General features: G+C 57.0%; 1 protein-coding gene across 1 annotated transcript in view; it reads left to right on the top strand.

Moving 5' to 3' along the window:
* Positions 1-889: 889 nt before the first annotated feature.
* The window catches only part of NID1 (nidogen 1), a 39,034-nt gene continuing 18,607 nt past the window's right edge, over positions 890-21,316 (top strand). Inside the window, exons 1-7 of the mRNA XM_084868679.1 lie at positions 890-1,168; positions 9,032-9,331; positions 10,905-11,131; positions 13,770-14,119; positions 16,345-16,494; positions 18,859-19,110; positions 20,614-20,814. Of these exons, the coding sequence (XP_084724805.1) occupies positions 947-1,168; positions 9,032-9,331; positions 10,905-11,131; positions 13,770-14,119; positions 16,345-16,494; positions 18,859-19,110; positions 20,614-20,814 (1,702 nt within the window). The 5' untranslated portion in view covers positions 890-946. The remainder of the gene's footprint in view (positions 1,169-9,031; positions 9,332-10,904; positions 11,132-13,769; positions 14,120-16,344; positions 16,495-18,858; positions 19,111-20,613; positions 20,815-21,316) is intronic.

Genomic DNA, 21,316 nt, shown 5'->3' with positions numbered 1-21,316 from the left:
ATTAATTAATTAATTAATTTTTTATTGATCATGGTATCACACAATTGTCCTCATCCCCCCATTCCCATCCCAAACCCCTCCCCACATATGCCCCCCACCCCCCCTGTTGTCCGTGGCCACTGGCTAGGCCCATAGGCATGCACACAAGTCCTTTGGTTGATCTCTCCTCCTTGTCCCCACCCTCCCATGCCTCCCCTCTGAGGTTTGAGAGTCTGATCGCTGCTTCTCTGTCTCCGGGTCTGTTTTTGTTCAGCCTACACACCAAGAGGACAGAAATCTCTTTGGAGAGCTGAAAACCGGCTTCTGCATGTGGGCCACGAAGTGTCCATCCCACGTGGTGTTTTGTGGAAGAGCCACACTCAAGGGGCCACAAAGAGCCGCAGTGGCTTGCGAGCCGCGGTTTGCCGACCCCCTGTCCTACACCACCAGGCACCCAGCCCACTCCTGGGGCCACAGCTGCCTCCTCCCCAGGACTCTGCCTTGACCCCGGACACCTTGGGCGGGCGGGAGAGAAGGAGGAGACCGGCCCGGTGGTCTGTTCCCATCTCCCATCCCCGCAGGGACCCTTAGGTGAGGGCCCCGCTGGTTTGGGGCTCCCTGCCCGGGGCGCCCACCACCCCCGGGAGGGGGGACCGTTAGGTGAGGGCCCCGCTGGTTTGGGGGCTCCCTGCCCGGGGCGCCCACCACCCCGGGGTGGGGTAAGGGAGATGGGGGGAGGGAAAGAGGGGAAAGACCAGCTCTAGGGCGCCTCCTCCCGGGACAGTGGCCACTCCAGCGCGCCCAGCCCGCGGGCCGGCCCTGCCCCGGCCCCTCTCCGCCTTCCCCCGCCCCGGGGAGGGAGGGGCCGCCGGGGGCGTCCGGTTCCGTCCCCGCCTCCCGCTCCAGCTCCAGCCCCAGCCCCAGCCCCAGTCTGCAGCCCGGAGCCCAGGAGCGCAATCGGCGGACCATGCGGAGCGCGAGGGGCCGGGGCCGCGCGGCGTGGGCGCTGCTGCTGCTGCCGCTGCTGCTGGCGGGGCCGGGCCGCTGCCTGCGCCGCCGCGAGCTCTTCCCCTTCGGGCCGGCGCGCGGGGACCGGGAGCTGCCGCCCGGCGACGACCGCGTGTCCCCGGCGCTGGCGCTGGGCGCGCCGCTGCGCCTCTTCGACCGATCGGACCTGCGCGCCGTCTATGTGAGTGCGCCCTGGCCGGGTGCGGGTGCGGGGGGGTCCCCGGAGGAAGGAGGCCAGCGGCCGGGCCCCCGCCGAGCCGGATGGACGGACGTGGGCGTCGGGGGCGGGGACCGACCCACCAGCCGCCCCTTGGGTCCGGGCGCGCGCTCCGCTCCGCGTCTCCAAGGCCCGTGCGCCCCCCGCCTCGGGGCCCCGACCCCCCTCCCCAGCGCCCAGGCGAGGAGCTCGCGAGGCCGGGGAGCTCGCCCCGAGGGCGCTGCCATGCGCGCACCCCGCTCCCCCCTCCCTTCGGCCCCCCCGGGACCGCTATCCGGGGACCGTTATCCCGGACCGTTATCCGGGGCCGTTATCCGGGGACCCTGCTATCCGGGACCGCTACCCGAGGACCCCGTGGTCCATCGGGCGGGGAAGCGGGGCTCGCCGTTGGTCCTGAGGCTTTGAGGAGGGGACCCTGGCGCAGGGAAGGACCCCGCCTCTCCGCCCCGGGCAGCGAGCGCACGGGGTCCCCCCCCCCCCGCCCGGAATTGGGGTGTGCGACTCCCGCTCCGGCTCAGCCCCGGTTCCTGAGCTCGTTCCAGCCCAGAGGCCAGGGCCGGGGAAGCTGGGCTCCCCGGGTCCAGTCTCCAATGGGCGCGCATGGTCACCAGGTGACCTCGGGCTCTCGGGAGCCTCCTCTGAACCGGCAGGGGGCGCTGGCGGGGGAGGCCAGGCCTTTGGGGGCGCTGCCGGCCACAGCCGCCACCATGTGGGTTTCTTTGAAAGGGGGACCTCCCAGCAGAGGCGGGAGGGGGCCCGCCTGGGGCCGGCGGTGCGCCCCTCCCGCTGCGCCCCAGGTCACGCCCCGCCCCGCGGGAGATGGGCGCTTCGTCTAAAAAGGAGGCTTGAAGCCCGGCTGGTGTGGCTCAGTTGGTTGAGCGTGGACCCATGAAGCAGGAGGTCACGGATGGATTCCCGGTTGCGGGTTCGATCACCCCAGTGTGGGGCGTGCAGGAGGCAGCCGACCCATGGTTCTCTCTCATCATGGATGTGTCTATCTCTATCTCCCTGTCCTTTCCTCTCTGATATCAATATATATATATATAATCTCTTTAAAAAAGAACCTCCAGCCCTAGCCGGTTTGGCTCTGTGGCTGGAGCGTCAGCCTGCAGACGGAAGGGTCCCGGGTTCGATTCCGGTCAAGGGCATGTGCCTGGTTTCAGGCTCCATTCCCAGTGGGGTGTGTGCAGGAGGCAGCCGATCCATGATTCTCATCATGGATGTTTCTCTCTCTCCCTCTTCCTTCTCTGAAATCAATAAAAATATATTTAAAAAAACAAACAAACTCCACCCAGCCGCCGACTGCCCTGACCAAGGTGTCTCTAGAAGGACGCTTCTTAGAATGATGTCTCCAAATGCATAACATAACCCGCACAGGGTGGCCGGGGAAATCCATGAGGTTGAAATACAGATCGAAATAGTAGAACAAGATGTTTGTAAAAGTATCGATGCGCTTCTTTAAAAAATATATATATCTGTATATATTGCTTGGTTGCCTCTTGCACGCCTCCTACTGGGGATGTGCCCTCAGCCAAGATACATGCCCTTGACCGGAATTGAACCTGGGACCCTTCAGTCTGCAGGCCGGCGTTCTATCCACTGAGCCACACCGGTGTCAGCTCCCCCATTGCTCTGAAGGTGGGATGGTCCCTGTCCCCACGAGAGGACAGGGCCGGGCCCCTGGGCCGTGGCAGTGACCAGTCCCCGGATAAGGGCTGAGGGGAGGGAGGTGGGACCCTGGCTGACGCCGGAGGTGGCAGGGACCCGGGGACCCGGGGACCCAGCCCAGCGTCCACCCCGCCCTGTAGCCGCTGTGTCGATGCGCGCTGAGCTGGTGGGCACCCCGCCTGAGACACGGAGCTGCCCGGGGCGGTGGGTGTGTGTGTGTGTGTGTGTGTGCAGGACCCAGGAGGCCTGCACGGCTCTGGGCCCAGCCTAGGACCAGCGGGAACACCCACGGAGGGAGAAAACCCTGACCCACCAGCCTCTCCGCCCCCGTCAGGGACTCCCTGGTTTCACAATGTTTAATCCTCAGACAGAAGACATGGTAATGACTTAGTCATCGCTCCAGGCCATCCCGCCCGCTCAGTGCCCAAACTGGGGTTCCCCCGGGAAGCTTTCTGGCCTCAAGCCCCGCACAGTGGGGATGGGCATTGGGGGGGGGGGTGTTGTGGGCGGGGGGATTGCCAGTGCATGCGGCTGGGACCTGGGACCCAGCCTGGCATGTGCCAGGAACCGGAGCCAAGCGATGTCTGGGCAGAGCTCTGTGGCTGCCAGGGTGCGGGAGACCGTGCCAGGTCGTGTCCTCTGGGTGGTGTTTGTCCCCCGTGAGCAGGGAGCTGACGAAGGGGGACGGTTTGGCCCAGGCACCTGTCCCTCCCATCCTCGCCCTCCTTCCATCCTCACCTCCCACCCCGTCCACCTTTCACCGAGCGGGTTCGCATCCATGATGACCTCTGCCTGAATCGATAGTGGGTGAAGGTTGCTCAATGGTGTGTCTTACCTCATCCTGCTCCCTCCCCTGATTAGCTGGCCTGGCACGCTTCTGTCTGGAAGAGGGTTGGCTCCCTTGCCTTCCCAAAGCAATAAAAATGTTGGTTTTTTTTTGGCCGAAACCGGTGTGGCTCAGTGGATAGAGCGTCGGCCTGCAGACTCAAGGGTCCCAGGTTCGATTCCGGTCAAGGGCATGTGCCTTGGTTGCGGGCACATCCCCAGTGGGGGGGTTTGCAGGAGGCAGCTGATGGATGTTCCTCTCTCATCGATGTTTCTAACTCTATCCTTCTCCCTTCCTCTCTGTAAAAAGTCAATAATATATATATATATATATATATATATTTTTTTTAAATATATTTTTGGGGAGAGGATAAAAGAAGAGCGGCCCTTGCCACAGGGGCCTTTGGGGTACCCTGATGGGGGGTCCTTCCGGAAAGCGATGGATGCTTACTCCTTTCCCAATAGTGTCAGAGGCAGGGGCTGCGTTCCCAGGAGGGGATCCGTGTCACCCCAATTCAGGGGTCCTAGGGCTCCAGGTGGCGTGGCTCCGTGGTTGAGCGTCAACCTATGAACCAGGAGGTCGCGGTTCGATTCCCGGTCCGGGGCACACACCTGGGTTGGGGGTTCGATCCCCAGTGTGGGGCGTGCAGGAGGCAGTGGATGCATGAGTCTCTCTCATCATGAATGTTTCTATTTTTCTCCCTCTCCCTTCCTCTCTGAAATGTATATATATTTAAAAGTATAAAGTTTGCTGAAACCGGTTTGGCTCAGTGGACGGAGCGTCCGCCTGCGGACTGAAAGGTCCCGGGTTCGATTCCGGTCAAGGGCATGTACCTTGGTGGCGGGCACCTCCCCAGTGGGGGGTGTGCAGGAGGCAGCTGATGGATGTTTCTCTCTCATTGATGTTTCTAGCTCTCTGTCCCTCTCCCTTCCTCTCTGTAAAAACCAATAAAGTATATTTTTAAAAAATAAAAATAAATAATAAAAGCATAAAGCGTGTTGCCTTTGCATGCTTTACGCTGCGTTATTTGACCTTACGTTGGTGCTTCCTTCCACAGAGGGAGCTCGCTTTTGCAGCCTGCGGGCTGCCATTGCCTCCTGGGGCAGCTTTTGTGCCTCTGAGAGGCTCCATTTGTTTCTCATTTGGGGGACCTCCCTCGTTCTCTAACCAAACACATCTGTTTGGGGGACGGCTTCCCCGCCCCTCCCCCCCTCCCCCCCCACCTCCCCTGCCGGCTGCTTTCCGCCCCGGGGACCCAGCGAGGCTCATTGATGGCTGTTTCCCTTCCCTGCGCCTTCCACTGGGAGGACCCCAGCCTGTCATTCATTTCCTTCTGTTTTTTAAAAGCGCGCTGCTCCTGACTTCAGAGAGGAAGGGAGAGGGAGAGAGAGAAGTTAACAGCACCCCAGGCCAGCTAATAAAGGTGGGGAGAATGATGGCAGCAGCACAAACGAATTTTAGACCTAATTTGTAGGCCAAATCAACAGGAGAGAGGCACTTCCGTGATGAGAGAGAATCCTGGGTCGGCTGCCCCCTGCACGCCCCACCCTGCAGGGGTTTGAGCCTGCAACCTGGGCACCACACTGTGACCTCCTGGTGCCTAGGTGGATGCTCAACCACTGAGCCACCCCAGCCACGCCCGTGGCATTTAAAAAAATATATTTTAATTGATTTTTTTACAGAGAGGAAGGGAGAGGGGGAGAGAATTAGAAACATCGATGAGAGAGAAACATCCATCAGCTGCCTCCTGCACACCCCCCACCGGGGATGTGCCTGCAACCAAGGTACATGCCCTTGACCGGAAGCGAACCTGGGACCCTTGAGTCTGCAGGCCGACGCTCACACCGGTTAGGGCATTCTATTTATTTATTTATTTTTAAGTAACGCAAACGGGGACTAGAAGGCAGTGCTGGCTGGTGCCTGCTGCCCAATCCTCAGGCTTCATGGCTGTCTCTGCACGCAGGGCCCGGTGCCTGGGGCCAAAAGGCCCCGTAACTCCCTGTTAACTCCCAAATCTGCTGCGCAGGCACCTTCTGCTCATTAGCACAGTCCAGCGCCCCCAGCGCAGGGAACATTCCTGAAAACCGCGGTGGGGAGGGAGGGCCGAGAGGGGATGTGGGCAGGTCTGGGAGGGGGTTAGGGGATTCAGAGGGAACCCCAGGCCCTTCTCCGAATGGATGACCTGCACGACCCCTCCTGGGGATTGAACCCATAATCCGGGCATGTGGCCTTGCCTGGGAATCGAACCACTGAGCCACACTGGCCGGGCAGTCTATGGCTTGTTTTGATTCTTTTCTATTCACTCATTCCCAATACCCCCCCTCACCCAAATGGAGTTATCCTTAAGCAAATCCCAAGTAATTTGTTTTCATCCTAAGTATGTCATTCAGCATGTATCTCTTAAAAATGATTCTTTAAGAAATATTTTTGGCGATTTCAGAGAGGAAGGGAGAGAGAAAGAGAGTTAGAGAAACACCGATGAGAGAGAAATATCCATCAGCTGCCTCCTGCACACCTCCTACTGGGGATGTGCCCGCAACCAAGGTACATGCTCCTGACCGGAATCGAACCTGGGACCTTTCAGTCCGCAGACCGAGATGCTCTATCCACTGAGCCAAACAGATCAGGTTGGAAACTACTAGATGTGGTGCATGACATGTACCTGTGATGTCATCTGTCTCCATAGTTACAGGCAGCTGAGTTGACGTTACAGGAACGCTGGCCGACACTCCCGGCCCAGGCCTGACCCTGATGAGGGTCCGCTGGGCCCTGACCAGAGTGTCCGCAGGGCTCCGAGGCCGCGGGCTGAGAGCATTCCCTGTGGGAATAAGGACATTCCTGGGTCCCAATTCCCAGTAGTAAAAGGCCCTGGGACTGGCTTTAGTGTCGCTCGAAGGCAGATTTTTAGCACGTGAGCTGTCTGCATGTGGCCCTGGCTGAGCCTCCCCCGGAGCGGCTGGGGACTGCCAAATGCTGGCATCTAGGGAGAGTGAGCCCTTTCCCACGCTCTCCCCTGCCCGCCCCGGCTGGGAGGTGTCGGGATGGGGGTGGGGCCGGCCAGCTGGGTCCGCTCATCCCTGACCCTCCTCCCGGCCAGCCCGGCCCAGGATTGCAGAATGTCCGGCCGGTGCCAGGTGATGATGGGAAGCTTGTCCCCATGTGGCTCCCAGCCCGGGGAGCGGGGGGGGGGGGGGGGGGGGGGGGGGGAGGAGGAGGGCGAGGGAGGTGTGCAAAGTTCACCCCCAGAACCCCCCTGTCCACCGGCTCCACCCCCACAGCCTTTTCACCCGGTTCTGGGCATGTCGCAAGGGCTTGGTCTTCAGTTCCTGTCCTTTTTTTAAAAAAATTATTTTTAAAATTATTTATTATTATTATTATTTTTTTTTAAAATATATTTTAAAAATGGAGAGAAAGGGAGAGAAAGGGAGAGGAAGGGAGAAGATAGAGAGTTAGAAACATCAATGAGAGAGAGTCATCGATCAGCTGCCTCTTGCACACCCCCTACTGGGGATATGCCCGCAACCAAGGTACATGCCCTTGACCAGAATCGAACCCAGGACCTTTCAGTCCCCAAGTCGACGCTCTATCCATTGAGCCAAACCGGTTTCGGTGAATTATTTATTATTTAAAAAAATATATATTTTATTGATTTTTTGCAGAAAGGAAGGGAGAGAGAGAGAGTTAGAAACATCGATGAGAGAGTCATTGATCAGCTGCCTCCTGCACGTCCCCTTCCAGGGATGTGCCCGCAACCAAGGTCCATGCCCTTGACCGGAATCGAACCCGGGACCCTTCAGTCTGCAGGCTGATGCTCTATCCACTGAGCCAAACCGGTTTCGGCCTTTTTTTTTTCTTTCTTTCTTTTTTTTTTTAATATGTTTTTATTTATTTCAGACAGAGGGAGAGAGATATATAGAAACACAATCATGGATCAGCTGCCTCCGGCACACCCCCTACTGGGGATGGAGCCCAAAACCTGGGCAAGTGCCCTGACCGGGAATTGAACGGTGACCTCCTGGTTCATAGGTTGATGCTCAACCACTGAGCCACGCCGCCGGGCCAGTTTCTGTCCTTTTGGTCTATCCTGGACTCCTCCTCCAGGGACGAGGTCGGAAGTGGCTTAGGGGTCAGGATGTGGGTGGAGGAGGGAGGGAGGGAGGTAGTGCCCAGGGAAACCCACAGGCCTCCATCTCCTGGACAGATCTGGACGGTCCAGACGAGGCCCCTCCCTGGCATTCTTCCAACCACAGCCTCTCACGGTGCAAGCCGAGGGCCATTTGGTACGACTCTCCCATCTGATTAGGGATTTTTAGAAATACGTTTTCTTTGTATTGATTTCAGAGAGGAAGGGAGAAGGAGAGAGAGATAGAAACATCGATGATGAGAGAGAATCATGGATCGGCTGCTTCCTGCACGCCACTCCCCACAGAGGATCGAGCCCGCAACCTGGGCCTGTGCCCTTGACCGGGAATCGAACCGTGACCTCCCGGTTCAAAGGATGACGCTCAACCACTCTAAAAAGTCAATAAGATAATTTTAAAAAACAATAATAGCTGAAACCTATTTGGCTCAGTGGATAGAGCATCGGCCTGCGGACTGAAAGGTCCCAGGCTTGATTCCGGTCAAGGGCATGTACCTTGGTTGCGGGCACATCCCCAGTAGGAGGTGCGCAAGAGGCAGCGGATCGATGATTCTCTCTCCTCGATGTTTCTAACTCTCTATTCCTCTCTCTCCCTGTAAAAAAATCAATAAAATATATTTAAAAAATAATAACAAATAAATAATGACCTATGTAGAACGGCTCTTTGCAGAACACGGAGCACGCACGTAGGGGAGCCTGGGACCCTCAGACCCTTGGTGTCCAGGGTGCGGGGGCCGGGGGATGCCGGCATGGAGCTGTGCCCCTTCTGCAGGACTCTGCCTAGGGAACAGTGCTGCTTCCCACCACCAGTTCCGTGGCTTTCCATTCGGTGGCACGTGGCTTTCCATTCAGTGGCACGTGGTTTTCCATTCAGTGGCACGTGGCTTTTTCCATTTGGTGGCACGTGGCTTTTTTCCATTCGGTGGCACGTGGCTTTTTTTCCATTCAGTGGCACGTGGCTTTCCATTCAGTGGCACGTGGCTTTTTCCATTCGGTGGCACGTGGCTTTTTTTTTTCCATTCGGTGGCACGTGGCTTTTTTCCATTCAGTGGCACGTGGCTTTCCATTCAGTGGCACGTGGCTTCCATTCTGTGGCACGTGGCTTCGTGTGGGCCCCTGTGACAGCGTCCTGTGAGCAGGCACTCCACCTGCCCCCTTCTGGGCTCCTGTGAACGCCGCTTGCTCTCCGCAGGTCACCACGAACGGCCTCATCGCCACCAGCGAGCCCCCGGCCGCGGAGTCCCACCCGGGGCTCTTCCCGCCCACCTTCGGGGCCGTGGCGCCCTTCCTGGCCGACCTGGACACCAGCGACGGCCGCGGGAAGGTCTACTACCGCGAGGACGCGTCCCCCGAGGTCACCCGGCTGGCCGCCGAGTGCGTGCAGAGAGGCTTCCCGGGCGTGTCCTTCCAGCCGGCCAGCGCCGTGGTGGTCACCTGGGAGGACATGGCCCCGCTCCGAGGCCCCAGCGAGGACCCTGCCGGGGAGGACGAGGTGAGTGCCCCCCCCCCCAGGGCCGGGGCGTGGAGCCCAGCCGGAGAGGGGGGCCTGGCGTGTGCCACTCAGCGGGACAGCGTGCAGTGGCACTGATAGAGGAAGGACTGGCGAAGCACAACCGGGTCCTGGCAGGGCCGATTCCTCCTGCTCCTTTTTTTAAAAATATATATATTTTATTGATTTTGTACAGAGAGGAAGGGAGAGAGATAGCAAGTTAGAAACATCGATGAGAGAGAGTCATCGATCAGCTGCCTCTTGCACACCCCCCACTGGGGATGTGCCCGCAACCAAGGTCCATGCCCTTGACCGGAATCCAACCCGGGACCCTTCAGTCCCCAAGCCGACGCTCTATCCACTGAGCCAAACCGGTTTCGGCCCTCCTGCTCCTTGTCTGCAAAGCTCGGGGTCTACGTCTCGGGGGTGATTGGGTTGAAGCAAACCAGTTCCTGAGAAACTGCTGGTGGCAAGAATGAGGTTGATGAGTCCCATCCCTTAGACTAGGGGTGTCCAACTCAATCAGAGAAGGGGCCAAAATCTAAAATCCAGCATAAATCGCGGGCCGAATGGTTTACTGAACAGTCATAAACTGACAATGTCATAAACTGACAGCGGAGTGCAGTGATGACAGCGCGGTGCGGGCCACATTGCAAGGCCTGGCGGGCTGGATTTGGCCCGCGGGCCTTGTGTTTGACACATGTGCCTTAGACAGTGGGAAGTCGCTTCTCGTTCAATAGAGACTATATTTATTTTTTAAAAATTTATTTCAGCCGAAACCGGTTTGGCTCAGTGGATGGAGCGTCGGCCTGTGGACTGAGGGGTCCCAGGTTCGATTCCCGTCAAGAGCATGTGCCTTGGTTGCGGGCACATCCCCAGTGGGGGCGGTGCAGGAGGCAGCTGATCAATGATTCTCTTATATCAATGTTTCTAGCTCTCTATCCCTCTCCCTTCTTCTCTGTAAAAAAAAAAAAATCAATACAATATATTAAAACAAAATTTATTTCAGAGAGGAAGGGAGAGGGAGAGAGAGGGAGAAACATTGATGATGAGAGAGAATCATGGATCGGCCGCCTCCTGCACGCCCCCTATAGGGATTGATAGGCCCTGACCAGGAATCAAACCGGGACCTCCTGGCTCAGAGGTTGATGCTCAACCACTGAGCCACCCCGGCCAGTCGGGCGAGGCATTTTTTAAAAAATATATATATTTTATTGATTTTTTACAGAGAGGAAGGAAGATGGAGAGAGAGTTAGAAGCATTGATGAGAGAGAATCATCGATCAGCTGCCTCCTGCACATCTCCCATTGGGGATGTGCCTGCAACCAAGGCACATGCCCTTGACCGGAATTGAACCTGGGACTCTTCAGTCTGCAGGCCGACGCTCTATCCACTGAGCCAAACTGGTTTCGGCCGAAGGTCCTTTCCAACGTGCCAGCCTTAGAGGCGTGGGCGTGGCGCTGTCTCGGGAATAAGGGGAGGACAGTGCCTCGTGGGCCGTCTCGTCTGGGGAAGGGCCCCCGGGGAGGGGTGGCTCCGTGCCCGCGGGACCAACCTGTGCCCCATCTTCCCACAGAGGAACACGTTCCAGGCGGTGCTGGCCTCCTCGGGGTCCAGCTCCTACGCCATCTTCCTGTACCCCGAAGACGGGCTGCAGTTCACCTCCACCTTCTCCAAGCGGGAGCAGAGCCAGGTCCCCGCCATGGTGGCCTTCAGCCAAGGGCAGGGGGGACGCCTGTGGAGCAGCGACGGGGCCTATAACATATTTGCTAACGACCGGGAGTCCATCAGCAATTTGGCCAAGTAAGCGTCTTTCTGCGTTCCTCCGTAGGCTCCTCCTTAACAAGAGCAGCACGTTATTATTGTATGAAGGACGAGAGGCCCGGTGCATGAAATTTTGTGCACTGGCAGGTGTGTGTATGTGTGTGTGTGTGTGTGTGTGTGTGTGTGCACCGAATCCCTCAGCCTGGCCTGCGCCCTCTCACAGTCTGGACCCCTCGGGGGATGTCCGCCTGCCGGCTTAGGCCCGCTCCCCGGGGGATGGGGCCTAAGCTGGCAGTCAGACATCCCTCTGGCAGTCAGGGAGCGGGCCTAAGCCGCCAGGAAGACATCCCTCTCACAGTCTGGGACCCCTCGTTTCTTACCGCCCGCCTGCAGCACAGGTGGGAGAGGCTTCTGGCTGAGCGTCACTCCCCCTGTGGGAGCGCACTGACCACCAGGGGGCAGCTCCTGCATTGAGCGTCTGCCCCCTGGTGATCAGTGCCCATCATAGCGACCGGTCGTTCTGCCATTCGGTCGATTTGCATATTATTAGCCTTTTTATTACATAGGATGATGTCATGGGCATCACACAACATTCCCTAAGCACATTCCCTTGGGTTGCCGTGTTGGATATAGTTTTTCTATTTTGTGGTAGTTTTTATTTATTTATTTTTTATTATTATTCTTTTTTAATATATTTTATTGATTTTGTACAGAGAGGAAGGGAGAGAGATACAGAGTTAGAAACACCGATGAGAGAGAGTCATCGATCAGCCGCCTCCTGCACACCCCCCACTGGGGATATGCCCGCAACCAAGGTACATGCCCTTGACCGGAATCGAACCCGGGACCCTTCAGTTCCCAAGCTGACGCTCTATCCATTGAGCCAAACCGGTTTCGGCTGTTTGTTTGTTGTTTTTAATTGAATGTAGAGAGGGAGAGAGAGGTAGAAACATCAACGATGAGAGAGAATCATTGATTGGCTGCCTACTGCACGCCCCTACTGGGGATCAAACCTGGGCATTGCTATAGGCTTAGAGAGAACCAAGGAGGAGAGAATCAGTCAAGGGCATGCAAGAGAGGCAACCCATCGGTGTGTTTCTCTCTGTCTTTCCTCCTCTCTCCCGCTCTCCCTAAAAGTCCATGGGGAAATATCCTGGGGTGAGGATGAACAAAAATCCTGTATAATAAAATCCTAATATGCAGATCGGCCGAACGGCAGAGCGCCAGGCTGCTATGACGCACTCTGACCATGTGTTTCGCACGTCTCTACCGAAATAAAGCGACGCTTCTGTGAAAATGGAAGCTTTTGTGTTCTGGTGGCCCACGTACTCCTAACCCTTGTGTATTTGGCCTGTGTTAGCCTTGGCGTTGGGCGTGCTTGCTTCAGGGGTGGCTGTTCAGACCATGGGCCATCGGAGGTAAGCTTTATCTCCAGCTCCTCTCCCCGCCCTGGAGTGCAGGGCGTGGGGCTGAACATTCCGATCCCCTCACCTCGCCTGGGCTTTTCTGTCCAAGAAGCCGGCTAGGGTCCCCGGCGGCCTGTCCTCTCATTCATTCCCGCACGGATTCCAGGGGCTTCGGAGCCCGAGGCCAGAACTGGGACAAAGACCAGCCACCACTGGCCCTGGAACAGCCTCGGCTGCAACTGCGGGGCCCCCTTCTATGGGATTTTTTTTTTCTCTCTCTCAAAAAACACTGCGTTTTCTCTTTCTTAGGATTTTCTTCAAGACCTCTTTCTTTCTTTCTTTCTTTTTTCCTTTCTTTCTTTTTTTCTTTCTTTCTTTAAGGCCTTGTGTTTTGTGTGTGTGTGTGTGTGTGTGTGTGTGTGTGTATGTGTGTTTTGTGTGTATATATATATATATATTTTTTTTTAAACATATTTTATTGTTTTTATACAGAGAGGAAAGGAGAGGGATAGAGAATTAGAAACATCGATGATAGAGAAACATCAGTCAGCTGCCTCCTGCACACCTCCTACTGGGGATGTGCCTGCAATCAAGGTACATGCCTTGACCGGAATCGAACCTGGGACCTTTGAATCCGCAGGCCGATACTCTATACACTGAGCCACATTGGTTAGAAGGCAAAACGGGCCTTCTTTAATCAGAACAACACCATCACGGCTAACAGAGTGTGATTGATATTTCTCACCATTCTTGCTGGTCCCCAATCGTCTGTCTGTGCCCCTATCACAGTGGTCGGCAAACTCATCAGTCCACAGAGCCCAATATCCACAGCACCACGATGGACATTTCTTTGGAGAGCCGAATTTTTTTAAGCCTAAACTTCTTCTAACGCCACTTCTTCCAAATAGGCTTGCCCAGGCCGTGGTATTTTGTGGAAGAGCCACACCCAAGGGGCCCAAGAGCCGCAGGTGGCTCGCGAGCCGTGGTTTGCCGACCAGTAGGATGGTGGCTCTGCTGACAGACATGAGTTTGCCGACCACGGTCCTATCATGATGACCACGCAAGACCCAGTCGGCGCCGAAACCGGTGTGGCCCAGTGGATAGAGCTTCAGCCTGCGGACTGAGGGGTCCCGGGTTCGATTCCGGTCAAGGGCATGGACCTTGGTTGCGGGCGCATCCCCAGTGGGGGGCGCGCAGGAGGCATCCGATCGATGTTTCTCTCTCACCGACGTTTCTAACTCTCTGTCCCTCTCCCTTCCTCTCTGTAATAGGAGCAGCAACTCGGGGCAGCAGGGCGTGTGGGTGTTTGAGATCGGCGGCCCCGACACGGCCAGCGGCGTGGTGCCCTCTGACGTGAACCTCCAGCCGGACGGCGGCGAGGACTACGAGGAGGACGAAGATTACGACGCGGCGACCAGCCTGGGCCCCGAGGACGTGGGCACCACCGCCTTCCCCCAGGAGACCCCGCGGCGGGGAGACGTGGGCACCCCCAGGCACCGGGCCTCGGCCCCCGGCCGCCCGCCCACCGAGCGCACCCGGTCCTTCCAGCTGCCCCCGGCCCGGTTCCCGCAGCAGCACCCGCAGGTCATCGACGTGGACGAGGTGGAGGAGTCGGAAGTCGGTGAGGCCGCCCGCGTGGCCGGGAGGGTCCGCTCGGGCGCTGGAGGGGGTCCGAGGCGGGCGTGCTGGGGGGTGGGGGGCGAGGGCGAGAGCTGGGACGTAGGGGTGGCAGCTCGCGGGCTCCATGCCTTTGGTGGCACAGACATCCCTGGGGGTTAGGGGTACGGTGATGGAGATGGTTGAGCACGTCCTGTTTTGTTTTGTGGTTGTTTTTTTTGTGTGTGTGTTTTTTCTTCATCCTCGTCCGAGGATATTTTTCCATTGGTATTTATTTTTTGTTTCTATTTATTTTTTAAAATATATTTTTATTGATTTTTTTTTTTTTTTTTTTTTTTTTTTTTACAGAAAGGAAGAGAGAGGGATAGAGAGTTAGAAACATGGATGAGAGAGAATCATCGATCAGCTGCCTCCTGCACCCTCCCCACTGGGGATGCACCCGCAACCAAGGTACATGCCCTTGGCCGGAATCGAACCTGGGACCCTTCGGTCCACAGGCCAACGCTCTGTCCACTGAGCCAAACCGGTTTCGGCTCCATTGGTTTTTAGAGAGAGTGGAGGAAGAGGTGAGAGAGAGACAGAGAGAAACATCGATGGGAGAGAAACACAGCGATGGGTTGCCTCCTGCACAGGCCCCAACCAGGACCGAAGCCCTGAAGGAGGAGCCTGCCACCATAATCAAACTTGGGGACCCTTAGATCCGGATGGTCGATGCTCTATCCACTGAGCCAGACCGGCTAGAGCCCTGGGGTCTGTGTTAGGGAGAACAGTGCTTTGGAAGTACTTTGAAAGTCAGATTGTTCTTATTTGTGACTTCTGAGACCAGACGTGCCCTCGGCCACCTGAGAAAACACTGCAGGCATTCCTCTGGCCACGGACTCCGTTATTTCTGACGTTCACTTCCTCTCTGCTTTGGCACGAGCGGGGTGCACTATTCCCAGCCCCGGCTAGCTGCAGAGCCGGTCTGAGAGGATTTCAAAATATGGAACCAGTAGAGATTTCCCTCCTTTTATTTATTTTTATTTTATTTTATTTTTAAAAATATATTTTATTGATTTTTTTACAGAGAGGAAGGGAGAGGGATAGAGAGCTAAAAACGTCGATGAGAGAGAAACATCGACCATCTCTGCCTCTTGCACACCCCCCACCGGGGATGTGCCCGCAACCAAGGTACATGCCCTTGACCGGAATCGAACCTGGGACCCTTCAGTCCGCAGGCTGACGCTCTGTTCACTGAGCCACACCAGTTTCAGCGAGATCTCCCTCTTAAAGTGCAATATCTTCTCGTCAGGGTTTTGCTATGTTTTGAGGGAAAACCAGCACGCTTTGATTTGTCCAAACTAAAACGTGTTCATTCGTTTTTGCTCTTTGGGTTGACTTATAATCCACGGAGAGTCATTTATTTACTTTTTATTTATTTTTAAAATATATTTTATTGATTTTATTACAGAGAGGAAGGTAGAGGGATAGAGAGTTAGAAACATCCATGAGAGAGAAACATCGACCAGCTGCCTCCTGCACACTCCCCTTACTGGGGATGTGCCCGCAACTGAGGTACATGCCCTTGACTGAAATTGAACCCGGGACCTTTTAGTCTGCAGGCCGACGCTCTATCCACTGAGCCACACCGGTTTCGGTGAGATTCATTTCAATGGGATGGTCCAGGCCTTTAAATTACCTGCAGTAAGACTGCTGTTTCTGTTACGAAGTTATCCTACGGCCCTCAGCAAACCTACTCCATTCCACACAGCCACTCACTTTAAAAAATAATAATAATAATATATTTTTATTGATTGCAGAGAGGATGGGAGAGGGAGAGAGAGAGAAACATCAATGATAAGAGAATCATTGAAAAAGAGAGAGAGAAAGAGAGAATCATGGATCGGCTGCCTCCTGCACGCCCCACACTGGGGATGGAGCCCACAACCCGGGCCTGTGCCCAGACCGGGAATCGAACCGTGACCTCCTGGTTCCTAGGCCGATGCTCAGCTACTGAGCCACGCCGGCCTGGCAGTCTAGAACACTTTTTAATCCTTCATCCTGTGATGTCTACACTCCTTTCAGCCCCGGGTGTGTGGGCTGTGACCGATGGAGCCCCCACAGCGAGTCCGTGGCTCCGGGCAGCGAGCTGTGCCCCTGAGCCCCCTGGCAGGTGCCATCCTCCCTGCAGGGCTGGGGCGCTCCGTGTGTCCTGAGCCGGGCTCACAGGCGCCCCTCCTCCCTCCGCAGTCTTCAGCTACAACACGGACTCCCGGCCCACGTGCGCCAACAGCCGCCACCAGTGCTCCGTGCACGCCGAGTGCCGCGACTACGCCACCGGCTTCTGCTGCAGCTGCGTCGCCGGCTACACCGGGAACGGCCGGCAGTGCGTGGCCGAAGGTCTGCTTCTCCGCACTCGCTCCCGGGCGGGGAGGAGGGAGGGCGGCTACGTATGTATTTCAGAATATATCTTACTGCTTTTTTACAGAGGGGAAGGGAGAGGGAGAGAGAGTTAGAAACATCGGTGAGAGAGAATCATCGATCAGCTGCCTCCTGCACAGCCCCCTTCTGGGGATGAGCCCGCAACCAAGGTTCATGCCCTTGACCAGAATCGAACCCGGGACCCTTCAGTCTGCAGGCCGAGGCTCTATCTACTGAGATAAACTGGTTAGGTCCATTTATTGATTTCAGAGAAGAAGGGAGAGGGAGAGTAAGAGAGAAACATCCACGTGGAGAGAGAATCACCGATTGGCTGCCTCCTGCACGCCCCACCCTGGGGATCGAGCCCACAACCTGGGCCTGTGCCCTGACCGGGAATGGAACTGTGATCTCTCTTTCTCTCTCTCTCTCTCTTTTTTTTTTTTTTAAATAATATATTTTATTGATTTTTTTATATATAGAGAGAGAGGAAGAGAGAGGGATAGAAAGTTAGAAACATCGATGAGAGAAACATCCATCAGCTGCCTCTTGCAAACCCCCTACTGGGGATGTGCCTGCAACCAAGGTCCATGCCCTTGACCGGAATCGAACCTGGGACCCTTCAGTCTACAGGCGGAGGCTCTATCCACTGAGCCAAACCGGTCAGGGCCAGGCTAAATAGTTTTATTAATTTCAGAGAAGAAGGGAGAGGGAGAGAGAAGGGAAAAAAACATCAGTGAGGAGAGAGAATCACCGATCGGCTGCCTCCTGCATGCCCCACCCTGGGGATCGAGCCCACAAGCCCGGGCCTGTGCCCTGACCCGGGATGGAACCATGACCTCCCGGTTCCTAGGTCGACGCTTAACCCCGGAGGCACAGCGGCCGGGCGCCATAGTTCAGTGTAGAGCCCGGACCCCATGGCGGGGGCAGACTCCACATGGGATCGCGCTGTCCCTTCTGGGGCCAGACTCAGTCTCTCGGGCCGTGAGCGTCTCGAGGGCCCAGACACGGTTTACTCAGGGAAGCCATAAACTCCAGCGAAAACAAAAGCGGCAGAAACCCGGCCTCACGGAACCCTGGTCCCTCCCGACGCCAGATCGCCCCCCCGGCCGCTGGCCCCTTCCTTTGTGTCCCGAGAGGAAACGCAGTCGCTTCCCAGCGTCGGACTCAGGAAAGCGTGGACGCATTTTTCTGCCTCTCAGATCCCCCTGCCCTCGCTGCAGCTTTAATTTGCTAAACAAACACACAGACAGCACCACACAGAGACCGCGTTCCCTGCTGGGCCCTCGTGCGATCAGAGGGAGGGCGGTCACACGAACGGTGGCGACGAGAGAGCGTGTTTGCGTCCGTGTGTCCGTGCGGGGGAAGGCTGTCGACATCCGTCAGTGTGTTTCCTTCCACACTGCCCCGCCCAGGGCTGCTGAGCCCGAGCGTTGGGCGGGGGCTTGGCGTGGAGACCCTGGGAGAAGCTTCCAGAATCAGCAGCAAAACCTTTTCCTCTCGAGGAGGCGGCCCCGGGGGCTTCGCCCTTGCCAAGTGTCTGAGCCGGGAATGCTGAGTGTGCTTGGCGGGAGCTCAGATCGCACAAACAGTCCGGCCCAGAAGTTCTTTTTTTAAAAAAATATATTTTATTGAGTTTTTACAGAGAGGAAGGGAGAGGGATAGAGAGTTAGAAACATCGATGAGAGAGAAACATCGCTCAGCTGCCTCCTGCACGCCCTTCACTGGGGATGTGCCCGCAACCAAGGTACATGCCCTTGACCGGAATCGAACCTGGGACCCTTCAGTCTGCAGGCCGACGTTCTATTCACTGAGCCAGACTGGTCAGGGCTTGTTTGGTTTTTAAATATATTTTTATTCATTTCAGAGAGGAAGGGAGAGGAAGAGAGAGAAACATCCATGATGAGAGAGAATCATGGATCGGCTGCCTCCTGCACGCCCCCCCACTGGGGATCGAGCCCACAACTCGGGCCTGTGCCTTTGACAGGAATCGAACCTGGGACCCTCCAGTCCGAAAGCCAACACTCTATCCACTGAGCCAAACCAGCCAGGGCTGATTTTTTTTATTGATTCCAGAGAGGAAGGGAGAGGGATAGACAGAAACATGGATGATGAGAGAGAATCGTGGATCGGCTGCCTCCTGCACGCCCCCCACCCTGGGGATGGAGCCCGCAACCCGGGCCTGTGCCCTGACCGGGAATCGAACCCTGACCTCCTGGTTCCTAGGTCGACGCTCAGCCCCTGAGCCGCACCGGCTGGGCTTGCCTCTTGCTTCGCAGGCCCGGGGCCTCTCCGGCTCCCCTCTCACGGAGGACCGGCTCCTCCCTCCCTCTGTGCCCCCCGCAGGGTCCCCCCAGCGTGTGAACGGCAAGGTGAGAGGGCGCGTCTTCGTGGGGAGCAGCCCGGCGCCCGTGGTGTTCGAGAACACGGACCTGCACTCGTACGTGGTGACCAACCAGGGCCGCTCCTACACGGCCATCAGCACCATCCCCGAGGCCGTGGGCTACGCGCTGCTGCCCCTGGCGCCCGTCGGCGGCATCATCGGCTGGATGTTCGCCGTGGAGCAGGACGGCTTCAAGAACGGCTTCAGCATCACCGGTAGGGACCCTGCCCATTGAACTCCCTGGCCCCGGGGTGGGGGCGAGGGGGATAGGGACTGGGGATGAGGGGAATGGGGACTCCGCGCCTAAGGACAAACGTACGGACAAGCTTTTTTAAAATATATTTTATTAATTTTACACAGAGAGGAATTGAGAGGGATAGAGAGTTAGAATTGAGAGTTAGAATTGAGAGGGACAGAGAGTTAGAAACGTCGACCAGCTGCCTCCTGCACGCCCCCCACCGGGGATGTGCCCGCAACCAAGGTCCATGCCCTTGACCGGAATCGAACCCGGGACCTTCCAGTCCGCAGGCCGATGCTCTATCCACTGAGCCAAACCGGTCTCGGCCGGACGAGCTTTGTGTTCTGGGAGAAAGACGTGGCGGTGAGAGGACCAGTATTCTTTTTTTAAAATTATTTTTAATTTTATTTATTTTATATATTTTATTGATTTTTTTTTTTTTACAGAGAGGAAGGGAGAGTTAGAAACATCAATGAGAGAGAGAATCATCGATCAGCTGCCTCCTTCCTGCACACCCCTTACCGGGGATGTGCCCGCAACCAAGGTCCATGCCCTTGACTGTAGTCGAACCTGGGACCTTCCAGTCCGCAGGCCGACGCTCTATCCACTGAGCCACACCGGTTTTGGCAGGACCAGTGCTCTCTCATGAATAATATTTACGAAGACTGACTGGCATCGGGCTGGCCCGGCTTGCCCATCCTAAAGCTTGGGCGTTCCTCAATGCCCCTTCTCATCATCCATCGAAATGCCCGTTGTCAGCACAAAGCCCTGAGCCAGCCCGTCTCGGAGGCTGGTTGGTGGCTGGGAGGCGGCCTCTCTCTACGGGTGACTCCATGGGGTACCCCAGCTCTGTCCTCGGGGGTCCCCAGCCCCATTCTCACCAGCCCCCCCCGAAGCACCCAACGGAGGTGCAACCCCATGGTCCCTGACCAGCCCTGTGAGCCCAGGGCAGCCACTGAGGCGGCTGTCTGTTTTTGTCTTGTTTTAATTTATTTATTGATTAAGGCAGTGATTGGCAAACTGCAGCTCCCCAAGCCACACGCGGCTCCTTGGCCCCTTGAGTGTTTAGCAGAGGCCAGCTTAGGAGGACCCTAAGTCAGTTAATCACCACGTACCTCCCTAGATAGTTCAAGTTTTAAAAATGTGGCTCTCCAAAGAAATTTCGATCGTCCTGTTGATATTTGGTTCTGCTGACTGATGAGTTTGCCGACCACTCGATTAGGTGTCACATATGTATCCCCCTTGTTCCCCCAATCCACCCCCCTGGTCCTCCCCACTCATGCCCTCACCCCCTTGTTGTCTGTGTCCGTTGGCCAGGCCCGAAGGCACGCACACACGTCCTTGGGTTGATTCTCCCGTCCCCAACCCTCCCCGCCTTCCCTCTGAGGTCTGACGGTCTGGTCGCCGCTCCTCTGCCTCCGGCCCGCGCGGCCGTCTGTCCGGGCGGCGCAGTGACCGCCGGCCCGGCCTGGCCTTGCAGGGGGCGAGTTCACGCGACAGGCCGAGGTGACCTTCGTGGGGCACCCGGGCAAGCTGGTCGTCAAGCAGGAGTTCCGCGGCATCGACGAGCACGGCCACCTGACCATCGCCACCGAGCTGGAGGGCCGCGTGCCGCCCGTCCCCGTGGGCGCGGCCGTGCACATCGAGCCCTACACCGAGCTGTACCACTACTCCCGCGGCGGTGAGGGCCCCCCTTCCCCGCTCCTCCCCACCCACCCCTCCCCCCCATCACCCCCTTCCCCGCTCCTCCCCATCACCCCCTTCCCCGCTCCTTCCCACCCACCCCTACCCCCATCACCCCCCCACCCCTACCCCCATCACCACCCCCCACCCCCCTCCCCTCCGTGCACATCGAGCCCTACACCGAGCTGTACCACTACTCCCGCGGTGGTGAGGGTGGGGGGCCAGCTCCCCCTTCCCCCGCTCCTCCCCACCCACCCCTACCCCCATCACCACCCCCCACCCACCCCCCGTGCCACGGGGACGGCCCCCACTGCTGCCGGCTCCCGGGCCGCAGAGCTGGGGGGGGGGGGGGTGAGGCACCTTAGTAACATCACCTTTCCCCAGTGCCTGACGTACATCGCTTCCTCCAGAGAATTTATTATTATTATTATTATTGTTTAAAATATACTTTATCGATTTTTAACAGAAAGGAAGGAAGTGGGAGAGAGAGTTAGAAACAT

Source organism: Pipistrellus hanaki (assembly GCF_964339955.1).
Source record: "Pipistrellus hanaki genome assembly, chromosome: 20".
NCBI lineage: Eukaryota > Metazoa > Chordata > Mammalia > Chiroptera > Vespertilionidae > Pipistrellus > Pipistrellus hanaki.
The sequence above is the reverse complement of the archived record's forward strand: the minus strand, read 5'-3'. Positions and strand labels throughout refer to the sequence as shown.